Source organism: Onychomys torridus, chromosome 11 (assembly GCF_903995425.1).
Source record: "Onychomys torridus chromosome 11, mOncTor1.1, whole genome shotgun sequence".
Lineage (NCBI taxonomy): Eukaryota > Metazoa > Chordata > Mammalia > Rodentia > Cricetidae > Onychomys > Onychomys torridus.
Window position 1 is genome coordinate 26,475,051 of NC_050453.1, and position 14,789 is coordinate 26,489,839.

The 14,789-nt window shown below is 45.2% G+C and overlaps 1 protein-coding gene across 5 annotated transcripts in view; it reads left to right on the top strand.

Annotated features, from left to right (window-relative positions):
• The window catches only part of Pbx1 (PBX homeobox 1), a 311,495-nt gene that overhangs the window by 102,481 nt on the left and 194,225 nt on the right, over positions 1–14,789 (top strand). The window contains exon 1 of one of the 5 annotated variants that reach the window (XM_036202141.1): positions 3,909–4,029. The exons of the other annotated variants lie outside the window; for them this stretch is intronic. Within the exon in view, the coding sequence (XP_036058034.1) occupies positions 3,954–4,029 (76 nt within the window). The 5' untranslated portion in view covers positions 3,909–3,953. Of the gene's footprint in view, positions 1–3,908; positions 4,030–14,789 lie in introns of those variants that run through there. 5 annotated transcript variants of the gene reach the window in all.

The window sequence follows — 14,789 nt, forward strand, 5'->3', positions numbered from 1 at the left end:
TCAGATCTCTTGGAGCTGGAGTTAACCACTCAGCGGGGGAACCAAACTCAACTTCTCTGGACGAGCAGTTCAAGTTCAAGTAACTGCTAAGCCACCTCTCCCGTCCATAGCTGCCGCCTCTGAGGAGTGCTGATTTTGTGTTCTCTTCCTTCTCTCTGTCTTCACAGGGACCTTTAAAATGGTTTGTTCCCCCTTTTCCAGGTGAATAGACCAAGGCCTAGAGATTCTAGGAAGCCAGCTGTTAGCCCACAGCCTGCCCTGGGGACAGCTGAGCTCGGTTTCTGGATTCATCCTTAAGCAGAGTTGCAGGAGTAGTGGCTGACACCACGCCTCTCTTGGAGTAGTTTTACCCCTTTAGCTAACTGTTTTGGAAAACTCCTTTGCTCTCCCCACACAGAGGGCTACTGCTAGTCTTTCAGGCCAGCTGCTCCATCTTCACGAATCTTACAATGTTACCTACCATCCCAATCTCTCACCGGTCTCAGTTTGATCTTAGGCTGTGTGTGTTTTTAGTTCGTCTTCGTATGGTGATGAGCCAAGTAGAAAGCAATGAAGTAATTTTAGCTAAGGCCTGTGCCTCATGAACGTTTACAGTGTGAAAGAACGAAGCATTGGAGGAGCAATAACTCTACAGCAGAACTACTGAGCACAGAGAGAACCAGAGGACCCTAGGTTAAGACCAGAGTGCCCTGTGTTATGGGTACTGGTACTTCAGTCTTAGGGTGTCGTGTGCATCAGGCCCCTGTCATGATTTGATAAGTAGCTTCAGGGGACCATAGTAGGCCATTGGTCTTCAAGGATGTACTGTTCTTCCTTTCATGTATTAACAAATGGCCATGGATGCCTATAACATGCATTCAGCTGTAATTTTGCTAAGGCACCAATGGGAAATACTTGCACCAGATTGAGTCACTCAGTTAGCAAGGGAACCCAGCTAGCTGTCAGCCACCCATGTCACTGAGTGGGAGTCTCAGGAGTGTGGAGTACAGACAGAGGCCTCAGGACAGCACATCTTATTGTCAGTGCTGTTTACATTTCTTTATCTTTGTTCCCTACCCTGTCCTAGCCTCAGGAGGCTAAGCCTGTAGGCCCTCTCTGTTCACAAATGGCTGACCACTCCGCTTCATCATGAGTGGGTGGAACTTGTTTGTAGGCCCCTTTCTGACTGACAGGACTTGTCTGTGGAGATAAAAGAGTGACTGATACCCATTTCTAAGTGCATTCTCGAGGTGAGCTCCACCTTGTTTATTTGGTCAAGAACTACAGTGTGATCATCCTCCTGTTACTAGTTCCTAATAGTCTGACCCATTGCTACATGGTTCCAAGCCCGCCTTTGCAAGACTCTGCAAAAATGAGCCAGAGAGCCTCACCCAGGAGACTCCTGTTTCCTGGGAAGTCTTTTGTTGTTCACCTAAGCAACTGATTAAAAAAAATGGTGTACTTTATTCAGTCTTCCCACCAAAGCTAATTATATCTTGATTTCGGGAGATGGCTTTGCTCCGGCTCAGAAAATCGTCAGTTCTAAGGCAAATCCCAGACAAGTGTGCACAAATCCTCTCTCCTCTCCCAGGCCGGCATCTTCCTCCACCCAGCCTACCTCCACCATGACTCACTCACCGAAGTGAGAAACACACTGGTCTCAGAGCCAAGACCCAGCTGGGCTGGGCCCTGAGGGATCCTCAGATAGGTGTCAGTAGCAGGGGTCCCCCCAAGCCCTGCCAAAATCACTTGGCTACAGCCCCAAGATAATATTTGAAGCCCCTGTGCTCAAAAGTGTCAGAGTATTAGGGACTCTTCCCCTTTCACCTCACCTTCCCTAGGCACAGCCAACGCTTGACATCTTTTTATCAGATGGGCTTGGCACTGCCAGGAAGGGCGCCTCGCGCCAATGTGGCAGCAGCCACAGCCCCTCAGCTTGTTAGACTGAAAGAATGTGCCGTTTTAATTAATGATATGTAAATATCCTTGAATGGGCCGCATTTGCATATTAAGAGAGATTTGCGGAATCTGCGGAGTAATATATTTTAATTAAGGATTAATTAAAAATAATGGGAATTTCATTTCGCCTGGCAGAATCCGTTTAGATTTTAGCACACGTCTGCTTGGGAGTCTGGTAGGAAGGCCCTGTGTTACGATTCCCGCAGATGAGAGAGGCACTCCTGTGTTTATCATCCTGGAGCCCCCACTCTGGGGAGCAAGGGGAATATAAAAGGGTAAAATTTTCCTCTCGCCTCCCCCATCACCCACCCCTCAGCTTCCCTCCTCTTTGTGATTTTAGGGCTGTTTTGGTATTCTTTATGGTAAAGTAAGTAAATGGCTCTGAGACACGGAACACTAGTTGTGTTGGCAATTATGTTAATGGGATGCTATTAGGCTATGATTCTATATGAGCAATTGGGGAGAAGAAATGCCTTACTGAGAGAGAATGATACAACAGACGTCTGTCTTATTGATATAGCTCCAGTGGCGCTTTCTGCATAATTACACTCGGCCACTTTCTTTAGGTGGGGGAGAGGCCCCTGCATCAGGAGTCAGGAGCAAGAGATTGGAGATAAGGGGTCCCCCAGTAAATACCAGGGTGGGGTAGACTCTCCCAGCAGACCTGGGTATTTATTGCAGGTGAGAAAATTTGATTCCCTAGAAAGACCAATTTCTTCCTTCTGTTTACTTCCTGGAAATAGTCTCCAAGTTCAGGCACCAGGAGTTCTGTTCAGAAGTTGAAGATTCTGGAAGATCTGCGTGGTCTGCTTTTCTATCCCCTAGCCCCACCCCCTTTCTTGGGTTGATGCAACAAACCCACAGGTTCTTAGGAAGTTCACTGTCTTGCATGTTTGTCCCGAACACATATTCACAGCCTTCTAGGACCTCCTGGCACTCATCTTGGTTTGTGTATGCGCCCATTGGAGGCTTGTTACAGGGATTCACCATCTCCTACCATTATTGTATCGTTGCCTGTTTCTCCCTTTGGTTATCCTAGTATTCCTGTTATGTGTGAAGGGGCTGTGATGCTGGGTGTGTATGTTTCCACTTGTTAACTCTTCCTGATGGATTTTCCCAGATGCTCATGATCTGAACCACAGTTCTCCTCTCCCAATTCCAAAGGTGCTAGCCACATGGAGATTTGATGATCTGCTTGCAACATTTCCCTTGCAGGTCTGACTGCTGTGGGAGGAGTCCCTGAGGAAGGGGGACTCTGCCCTCAAGTGACCAAGCGCTTACACAGACTGGAGGGTTGCTTGTTCTCTGGGGGACGTGGGAATATAGCCACAGTCCTCAATTTGAGGTGATGTTCTGAAGCTTGTACCTTCAAAGCAAGTTTCTGATTGCTCAATAACTGCCCAGGAGAAGAGAAGCCGGGGGCCAGCACTTAGCAATTATGCTTCCGCACACAACCCCTCTCAGGAGGATCCCCTGGTGTAAAATTTCAACACTTCCACTGGAAGTCCTAACGAAGTTTTCCCCTTCCTCTCACTAAGAAATATGTATATCAGCTACCCACTTCTCCTCCACCCGGTCTGACTGCTGCATCACAAATTCAGGGCCAGCAGACCTCCAGGCACTGCTAGGTGGCCTTTCCTCCTGGGCATGCCGACTTCTCCCTGACCAGCTTTGTGCATGGGGCGGGGGTGGGGGTGAGTAGGTCGGGTTTGAAAAGAAGGTGGGAGTAGAAAGAAAAGTCTTTGAAGCTGAGTGTACCGAGATTGCTTTCACCAAGGGGAGGAAAGGGGCTCCAGAGGCTTTTAGAACTGTAGGACAGTTCTGGGGTAGCTGGGTGGGGAGGGGTGAGGAGGGGTGAGGAGGGAGAGGAGTTATGGAGTGCTGAAAGGAGCCAGGGAGGGGAGGGAAGGGGCAGGAGAGAGTGTCATGTAAGCCAGAGTCTGGAAGCTGCCGAGGAGATTAAAAGGACAGTGAGGAGAGCACTGGGGGAGGATCTGAGGCCCGTTCCCTCCTTCATGTGTCTCCTCCTGCGTGCACTCTGCAAAGGCAGCCCGGCCTTAGCCAATGCAAATGGAGAAAATGCAGTTTCTGGTAAGTGTTCCCTAATAAATAACATCATTCCCTATCAGCCAGTGACATCCCGCATTCCTCTTCCCTATGCACCAGCCCAAGACATTTAATGATGTGGTGCTCCTCTTGGGATGTGAGGTCCATGCTAATGTTCCAGGGCTCACAAAATGGTGGGGACAGATTCCAGCTTGGCTCAGTTAGCTGGCACTGCCAGAAATCATAAAGTAACATATACATGGAAGTGTGTGCATGTCAGATATCCAGGTAGACCTCGTTTTCTTTTCTTTTTCTTTTTTTGTTAGAGAAGTCACTCGTTTTTTTCCCCCTTTCATTATGTAGAAATTTGTTCAGGGTTAGTTTTTGGTCGCTGGAGGATTTCATTAACGAAATGAAGTAAAAATAATCAATTTCAGATGTTCCCAGTGTTTTGGTAATGGTTTCTCTAACAATTCCGATTAGCTGTGTGAGATGGAATTTTTCTTCCAAATTACTGCATGTTGACATTAAATATTGGCCAACTTTTTGTGTCTCTGTGTGTGAGCGTGTGTGTGTGTGTGTGTGTGTGTGTGTGTGTGCGTGTGTGTGTGTGTGCGCCTGCCTGAATGTGCCCACATGTGCCTGAATTCCTCTGCTTGTATCTGAGCTTGCCTGGGGCTGGGTGGGAGGCACACACCCATCCCACACTTCTCCTCATCTCTTCACCTTCCCTTGTCATGGCCCCTTCCCTTCATCAGCCCAGTTTTGAAGGGCTGTTGGCTGTCCTGTGCTCTATCTATAAGTCTAGGCCATTTCTGGGAACATGTGTGGAAGAGTGATTTTTTTTTTCTTTTAATTGGTGGGGGAGGGTAGACGAAGCTGGGTGACTGCCTTCAAATCAATAGGAGACTGCTTTCCCTGGAAATCAGGTCCTGGGAGAGTGTGCTGGCTTACTTATTGGTGTCTGTTTCCCTGGTGTCTCTGCCAGCCCATGGAGAAGTGCTTGCCTGCCCATGTACCCCACTTCTCAGCCTCCCTGGAATCCCTCTGGGCTTTAAAGGGAGAAATAAATTAAATTGAAAACTCCATAGCAGGCTTTTCATTATTAACTTGTTTCCTTTTACTTATTTTTCATGGATTTTGGCTTTCCCCTCCCCTCCCCTCCCCTCTCCTCCCCTCTCCTCGCCCCTTTGACAGGCCATGCTCAGTCCCGCCATGCATCCGAATGCACAGTCACGGGCATTGATTTCCTGCAGCATGAGTGTGACTACACAGATACCCGTGGATGTAAACACACCAGAGAGGGTCACTGCGTGTGTGTTTTGTTTGCACTGTTCCCCTTTGATACGCTGTCACCCTTGGGCACTGCTCAGGGATTTGATCCCAGTAATCTCCCGACCCCTTGGAAGACATTAAACACCCTCCCAGACCCTTTGCTCTGCCTCTCTCTGAACCTTTCACTCTCCTTTAATGAGAATTTCTCCTAATTATTTCAGTGGCCACAGCAGAGGGACTGCAGTGTACTTAGATCCCGATACTGGGACGTGACTGTTATGCTGATAAAGGCAAGAGATCAATAATTTAGGCCCTAGCTTTAATGGCAAAGCTGCGAGCCCTAGTGTCTGCATTCAGGTTGAGTCTTAGACGGCCTAAGGTATTAATAATTTCCGCAGGATTTTCTCTCCTTTCATCCTCAGCCGTGGCCGTTCTACATGCTTTCCTTGCTCAGATGTATTTGTGAAAAGGTGTTTTTCCCTTCTCGGCTCAAACATAGGTCTGCCCAGACTCTGACTGCAGGGATATGTCTGTGCCTCGCCTGCACACATCTGGTTACTCACACGTGTATATGCAGATGTCCACATAGAGAGATTTCCATAACCACTCTTTATGGGGGGAGCATCCATGGCCACCTTGTCTTTGGCCTGTAATTCTTCCTTTTGGAATTCATCTGGGAAATCTGCAGCCACTTCAAAGGCAAGGGTAAAATGTCACCCCTTTCTTCCTGTCATCTTTTTTCTTCCCTTTTTCTCCTCTGTGTATTTTGTCCTTCTGTCTGTCACAATGCCACCATTGTACCGGTCCCCAAAAGTCACCTCTGGATTCATGGCCTCACTTAGGAGTGGGTGCGCACATGCACAGTCCAACCCTGTCTTACACAGAGCCTTTCTCAGAGGAATTCCAGTAAACCCTGTGAGCTCCAGCAAGGCCTGCGTCCGACTCAGACAGATTGTGGTGTATGGCAAAATTCATAGTAAGCTTCGAAGGGAGGGGGACCTGACAGAGAAACATTGCACAGTGACAGGGTTTCCTTAGACAGTTAGCCTTGGAATGTTTCAACAGTGTACGGCTGCAGACAAGAATCAGGGATCGCCCCTAGAGGCTAAGGGTGGAGCTGGGAGCACCCAGAGTCTCCAGTCTCTCATATGTAGCTTGCCCTCCCAGCCCAAGCTTTGAGGGTCTCTGTTTCTCCCCATTTTTGTCAGACCAACCTCTGCCTTTTTTTTTTTTTTTCCTTTTTCTTTTTTTTAAGGGTTATTGATATTTTAAAGTTCCTTTAGGACACATAACTCCTATAAGTCTGCTTGTATTTTGACATCATAAATTCAGTGAAGAAAACATTTTTCTTCAGGGTAACTCTCCAAACTGGGAGGAACTTGGAGGATAGTGAAATGATTTCAGATCTCAGCATGTGCCACACCCAGCCACTAGGGGGCAGAGCAGCAGGATTGTGGTTTGCATGGGCCAGTGAAGAGACCGGAGGTCCCTCCAAAACCCAGTAATATTCATTGCTAGCTGTAGGGGAGCACAGAGGTGCACTGCCTCACATGGTGGGAAGAGAAATAGAGTGAGCCGAACGCAAGACAACAGTCAGTATAGTTCCAAATATGACTCAGTTTCCCCATTCAGTTGACCTTTTGCCGTTAGTAAGGGTTTGTTTGCCTGTTTCTCAATAGCCGTACTCATGTCTCTATCCCAAGTCTTCACTCTAATTTCACCCGAGATGACAGTGTCTGTATCCTGAGAAAAATTATTCCTGCAACTCCATTCTCTCCCATGGCATCACGTTTGGCTACACTGGAGGCAAAGCTTCAGGAAGAAGGAGGAGAGAGACTCACATTAGGCTAAAGAGCTCGGGCATCTTTGTGTCTGCCCTGGAGTTCTAGCGCAGTCTCTGGCTCAGGTGTTCCTATAGTTGATTTTCTTCTTTTGTTCTCTACTTCAAGGCCACCATTTTATTGTTAGTTCGGAATGTTAGACCCATCTGTTGCTAATTCCACCAAAGCCCATTTTCCAGTGAGAGACAAGCCGGGGACCCATGCTGAGTGTTAAGAGTCTTGGAAACCTTGGGAAAATTGTATGGCAGAGAAATCGCCTGCAAACCACTAAGTACTGTTACCAACTTGTTGCCAGTTAATAAAATGGCAGCCATTTTTATGGATCCTACCACAATTGACCAACCATACAGTACACCAGATCTTCAGGAGGGCAAAACACAGCTAACAGAAGAAAAATGGAGAATGACTTTTCAAGGCCCTGGAATTCAAGGAGCCTGGCCTGATTGTGGGTAGTTGTTCAGGAAAGAGACTGCAGCCCCTCCTCCCACACGAAAGGATCTCTATCGTGATCGAAGGATGCTATGACTTCATGGTACCAATCGAAACCTCCTTCCTTTAGCATAGGGATTTGTAGCTTTCCAAATGCTTCCATGTCTTCCTAGTCAACCCTCGAAACAAGAGAAATGTGTGTCATGTCATGTAAGGGAGGGAAACTGAGGCTTACATCTAATGTAATGTCATGACAGTAACCTATTGTACCTGCATTACCTTCACCTGATTATCCTTCCTAACCTAAGGTCACCAGGAGCTTTTATGTCTTCATCCTTGATTACAAATGATGGCATTAGACCTATTCCCAGGGAGTTTTGTTTAAAAAGTGTAAAGCCATTTTACCTACAGACATAGAATAGATATAAGGCCCTTTGGGTCTAAAATACCAACTCTTCAAATGGACTATATTGATGTGTTAAAGATGAAAGCTTCGGGAGCAGTCTAGCCTGGGTCCAAAGCCTGCATCCTAACCTGCTGGTTAAGTACCGCTGGTGTTATTGTTGCTGTTGACTTAGTTCCTTTATTCTTCCAGGAACCCAACTTTTTCACTTCACAGCTATAAAGAGTTCCTTAAAGAGTAAACTGTGATTCTTAGCACAGGGCTGGAGGTCTGCCTTTAAATGGTCAGGCTGTTCAACATGGCCCTTTCTGCCCAGAAGCACGTAACACTTGGATGTTTTGATTTTTGCATAGCGTAGTACAGTCAGGACAGGCGCCTTTACTGGTGCCTCTGATCACTGCCATCCCGTTTCAGTGCTCCAGTTAAGAGTCTTGCCCTGGTTTCCATTTCTTGCCCACTTGGAAGGAACACTAAGGTCTCAGCGTGACTTACAACCACGTCCTCGCTGTTTTGACAGGTCAGGGTATCTTCCATGCATAAATTGCTTTAGAATTTACAGAGCACCTTTATCTGTACTACCAATGATATGTTGAAGGTGCCATCTACTCAAATAAATAAATAAATAAATAAGAACCAGTCTCTGCCATAGGGGAGGTTCTGATTTTTTATTCTGTTGCTGCCTTGTTCTCTCTCTGTCTCTGTCTCTGTCTCTTTCTCTCTCTCGCTCTCACTCTGTGTGTGTGTCTGTATACACACGTGTGTGCAAATGCACACAAGAGGCTAGAGGAGTACATCAGTTGTCTTCCTCTGTCGTTCTCTGCCTTACTGCTTTATTGCCTTGGGAAGGGGTCTCTGACTGTATTAGAACCTTGTGTTGGGGGACAAGTTGGGTTCTGTGTCTCTTTGAATATCACGGTTAGAGGCACGCGTGGTCATGTCTGGCTTTTATGTAGGTGTTGGACATTGGGACCCAGGCCCCGGTGCTTGTGTGTAGCAAGCACTCTGACCAACAGTGCTAACTCCCTATTCCCTCAGCCCCCGGTTTTGACATATTAAAATCCATAAGCCACAGATGATAATGTTCAGCGATGTGGCTCATGATGTGATATGGCTTAAAAGCATAATGCTATTTCGGACACAGAAGCAGTGGCTTGGAGATCAGGGTAACTAGGCTTAGTTTCATAGGGAGGTGGCTGGTGTAGGGTGAGGATGGAGTAGGGGCCGATACACAGAGATAACAAAGGAGGGGAGTAATAAGTGCTCAGGAAACATGGAAGAAGAACTTACTGGGCCAAGAAGAGGAATGAGCATGAGGAGATGGGCCTGCCTACTATGTAGGGTTAGATTAGAATAATGATGGAATAGGACAGCCTAAGTTACATTCGGATTTTTGGAGAAGGAGACAGAAGAAGTCTGAAGTCGGCAATCCATTCTTTCTCTGAAAATGCCATGCATTTAGTATTTCTTGTCCTGTGTCTCCGAAACTGTGTCTGATGGTGTATGCACTAGGTCTGTCTGAAGCAGAACTCCCTAATACAACATGGCATCTTGCATGCCAGGTGGGATATAAGATTAGAGATGGAGAACCTTGAGGACTTCAGAAAGACAAAGTGTAAGTGAAAGGCAATAGCCAATAAAGCTGTTCACTGCACACAGAGTCATCTGTTTTTAGAGGACAAGGGGAATCCTTGCCTGGTAACCAGCAAGGCGAAGTGGAGCGTCCTCAGATGAACTCAGCCCCTGAGGTCTGCATTCTTCCTATAGATGGCTGGTAGTGGTCAGCCTCCCTCTAGCCACACGGGGTTTTCTGCTTGTTGTAGCCAGCGTCAGAGGCACCGTCCCTGTCTCTATCCTTTGTGACACCTTCAGATGACCTAGCACAGTTGGTTTGGCACTGAAAGAAGAAAGTTTTGTGTGATTGCTGTTGGGAGAACTGCCTTTCTGATGAACAAAGTTGGTGTCTCTCTTCAAGGGACCACTTGGTAGCTAGGACCTCGAGCAACACATCTCTGGCATGGTCACGCCATTGCCATAAGCCCTTTAGGGGGAAGCCAACCCCCTCCTCATGGCACTCTGAACTGTGTTTTGTTATTTCTTCGTTTTCACTGGCCAATTTGTCCACCAATAATTATCCAAGCCAAGCAAGTATGGCAGATTTTTTTTTTTTTTCTACAAAAGATAATGCTGTCTGAAAATCAGCTAATACCAACACACTGCTAAGATGGGCATTAAGCATCTGCCCTTTCCACAAGCCCTTCTGTCCCAGGTCTGCAGGGTCATTTTTTATGGACTTCTTTCTTCCCTTCTGAGGTAGTGACAGGCATTGCAAATTGCAGAGGAGACCTGCCTGGAAGTGGAGGGAGTGGAGCTGTAGAGATGTTTTCATTTCAGTTTTCCTGAGACCACAAAGAAGCCAGTGTGAGGAGAGCGTCTTCACATAGGCAGGGTCGGGAGACGCTGAATTGAAATTCTACATGTATCTTCTTCTATCAAGACCAGTGTTTTGGGAAATGGCTTGCCAATAAGCAGAGAAACCGTTCATAGATTTCTTCCCACACGCTCCCTCCTCTTGAAGTTTACACAGGTCTTCACACTCTTAATTAACCACATCAAATAATTTGTTTCCTAGGCTGGGCTAGCAGGGCGATGTCTTTTTATTTGGGTGATGAATGACAAACGATGATTCAGCAGGGGATGATTCAGGCTAGGGATGGAGGGCTACAAAGTCCTCCCCAAACTCTGTGCGTTCTGTTTGTTTGCACTTTGGAAGGACTAAGATAGTTAATGAGACAGTCTGCTGCTCCGGACACTGGAGGAAGATGTCCATAGCAGGAGTTGGGGACCTCAGGAGACTTGGGAAATGGTGCGAGAGTGCCAAGACTCCTCTCCAAACAGGCCACAGGACACGGTGTGTGCAGTCTTCTGGACATTTACTACGGGGGACACCTTCCTTTGACCTTTTTATTTATAAAGTCATGATCAGAGTCCAGGAGCTTATGAAGAACAGACCAAAAGCAAAGCCCTTGCACTGACAAGTATTGTTTTTGGAAGAAAAAGTAAAAATGGGTCGTGTGCATTTAGCAGATTTAGCTAGTTAAAAGATAGTTTGTTACAGCCTTATGTTTTACAGTTATTTTCTAAAGTTACCTGAAATATATCTTCCCTCCTATGAGTTGCCCTGGGGGCTTGCTTATGTCCTAATTGATCTTCACCCCTAGAAGTAGTCTTTTAGGCAAGCACTGATCGCCCCTCTCTTTAAAGATGTCTGTCCTCAGGCTCAGAGGATGTGGTACCTGGATTCCACAAATTACTGTCTTTGGCTCTATGACCCTCTGGGTGCTGCGATTTTCAACCCACTGGTCTGATCTCAGTTGTGCCAACGTATTTTAGAAATACTGGTGGCTGTGTGACATCAGTTAATGGCTCTTCTTTCTGAATGCAAGTGAGATCTGTTTGTTAAGCCTTCCTGTGTGAAAGTCTGGTCTGCCCAAATGTGGCTGGTTGAGTGGATCTGGATGTATCTATCTATCGGGTTGGCATTTTCTAAGAATCTATAACTTACTTGCTTGAAAAATCATGAGCTTGAAGATCATAAGGCAAATATTTGTAACATTTGTATTCATTTTTTAAAAATGTATTTTTATTTTGTATATGTAATGTATGTGGTCACACACACCTGTGCTACTACTGTGTGTGTGTGTGTGTGTGTGTGTGTGTGTGTGTGTGTGTGTGTATGGAAGTGAGGTGACAACTTGGTGGGGTTCCTTCCGTATTTACTTGGGTTTCAGAAAGAGAATGTGGGCCATTAGGTTTGCTCAGTAAGACTTGCTGTGGTGTCTCTCTGGCCTCACATATCTATTTTTACAAAGGCATATCCTTCCTTTGGATTTGGGGATATCTGAAAGGACTCATTCATAAGTTCAGGGTTATAGATTCTTTGTTGGTTTGTTTTTGAAATTCTCTTTTTATATATATAAAAATTCTCTTTTCACTTATATATATATATATATGTAGTATATACGGTCTGTGTATATATTGCTTATATATGTACCACATACATGCAGAGCCCAGGAGACCAGAAGAGGGCATCAGATCCCCTGGAGCTAGAGCCCATTTTGCTAGCTGCTCATTTTACATGCTAGGAATCAAACTAGAGTCTTTGGGAAGAGCAGCAAATGCTGTTAACCACTGAGCCATCTCTCCAGCCCCCAAGTTAGAGAGTCTTAAGGGATTTGATTGTACAACACCACCTGGTGATCCTATCCCTTCATTGTCAGGGACATGTTGGCTGATGTTCTTTGGATAGGCTCCAGGACCAGAGAAGTGGGTGAATGATGTAGCTCAGTGATAAAGTGCCCACTGAATTTGTTTGAGGCTTTGGGATTGATATTTAGCACCGCCTTTAACTAACACACACACACACACACACACACACACACAGACACACACACATACACACACGTGTGTGTGTGTGTGTGGGGGGAGTGAATCATAATGTTTTTTCTATCTTTAAAGAAGTTTTCAAGAGTATTATTTAGCAGAAATAGCCAGCCATTAAGCTATTACATACATCAAACAAGCTGTTCTATTCATGTTAAACCAAGTCTCATAGTGAAACATTTCCTATCAATCTGAGACCTCCCATTGAACCCAGCAGAGAACAGGTCCATTGCAAAAGGCGCTGAAGAATTTTCAGACCATTATTTTTAGGATTTCTCCTTCTCTTTCTTAGGCTGAACACTGCTGATTCCTTGTGCTTCTCTGTAGTGTTCATGCTTCATTCTCGATCTGTAATTCTGCAGACATTTCCAGTGTGCCTACTGTGTGTGAACTTGGCATTTTAAGTTTATGCCTTTTCCTTGCACTTTGAATTACAACCCAATGACAATGGGAATGGTTGGTAGCATTGTTTTTCCCTTGCTCATATATAGAACATGAAATACATGTGTGCACAAGAATGCACCGTAGTCACATGTATACTATATAAGTAATAAAAGCATATGTGATATTTTTAATCATAAAGAAGTGAATACTAGGGAGTGGAACTAGTGAGGAAGACATTGATCAACTAATTCATTACAAACAATTTAAATTTATTTCTATTTTATGTGTATGGGTGTCTCACCTGCATGCATGTATGTATACTGTGTACCCCCAAAGGTCAGAAAAGGATGTTGGGTACCCTGGAATTAGAGTTACAAAAGGTTATGAGACACCCTGTGGTTGCTGGGAACCGAACCAGGATCCCCTGCAGAAACAGTTGCTCTTAACTAAGGAATCTTCTCCCTGGCCCTAATTAGCATTTTAAGCAAGCCTTTTGACTTCTGGTGGGTTAAGGGAGTCATTTTAAGGTGAATGATACCTGCCTCTTGAGACAGAGTTGCTCTAAGACACATCACAGCTATTGCCAGGCCTGGATGCCTGTGAGAGAAGATGCTCACTTCAGCAGCTGAGACCTGGAATGGGAATGAAACCAGACTACAAGAGCAAAACAATGCTGGGCGATGTGGCACATGCTTTTAACCAACACTCAGGAGGCAGAGGCGAGCCTGCGCTGCATAATAAGTGCCTGGGCTACCCAGAGAGAGTCTGCCTCAAAAACCAAAAAGCCAAAGTAACCATCCAACCAACCAACCAACCAACCAACCAAGTAAAAAGGCCATGAAAATGCACGAAAGAAATGTTAATATAATAATAATAACTCTGCTATTTCTTATGCCTTGTACTGAGGACCGTAATCCACCTTTTTTGTTCATTGATGAAGGTCTTTACCAAGAAGTAAAGAAACCAGTTAAATGAATGAGAAATGTGCAGAGGGCATCAGAACAGTGGATCCCAAAATTTAAGCGTGCAAAATAACATTCTAAGAGTTTTCATAGCACATGCTTTCTGTACTCAAGAACTGTCTGTATTCATATATCTTGGTAAAACAAAATTTATAGGTAATGGCAATATAATTATGATTTTTATAACTTTTGTACCAATTTTAAAAGAGATGTGATATAGTATAAATATTATAGAGCTGCTTGGAAGAATTAAAGTGAGATAATCCTACTTTTCCTTTAATGCATTTTGTACTTATACTAATTTTGAAAGACCCTCCTGGATATTCTGAGTTAGAAAGACAAGAATAGATTTTGGAATCCCCCACCCCTTTCTTTGGTGGCATTTAGAAATTAGTGTAGTTTTTGTCTTGATTTGGGGGATTTTGTTTGTTGGTTTTTTTGGGGTGAGGTCTATTTGTGATGCACAAGTGGCCTTGAATTCTTGAGATCTATTGATAGTCCTGGTTTAGCATTCTCAGTAGGGGGGCTATAGGCTTGTACTACTATGCTATACCTCGGTAAATGTGATTTTTGTCCGTCCGTCCATCCATCCATTTATCCATCCATCCATCCATCCATCCATCCATCCATCCATCCATCCATCCATCCATGCATGCATCCATCCTTCTGCCCATCAACTGTCCACGTTCACCCTTCTGATGTATACATGCCTGTTGACTATCTACTGGGTGCTAGAATTATTCTTCGTTTTTAGGAGATTTTATATATATAAACAAAGGAAAACAAGGATCTGGGCTTTAAGAGACTTTTACTTCAGGAATGGTGACTTTCAGTCACCTGGTTGTTGTTAAATTTGTCAACTATTAGCTTTACCCTGTAAGCCGGAAACTTTGTAACTTAAAAATATTAAGTAACCATATGCCCCAGGGGTAGCAAAGTCCCAGGTTTCCCTACACTTCTTTTTCTCCTAGAATTCCTTCCTTCCTAGAATCTCCTTCTCTGAGCTTCTGGTGGGGTCAGGGCCGAGTGGTCAGGCCAGCACACTGCAGATTATCCCTGTTGAAGCTGCTT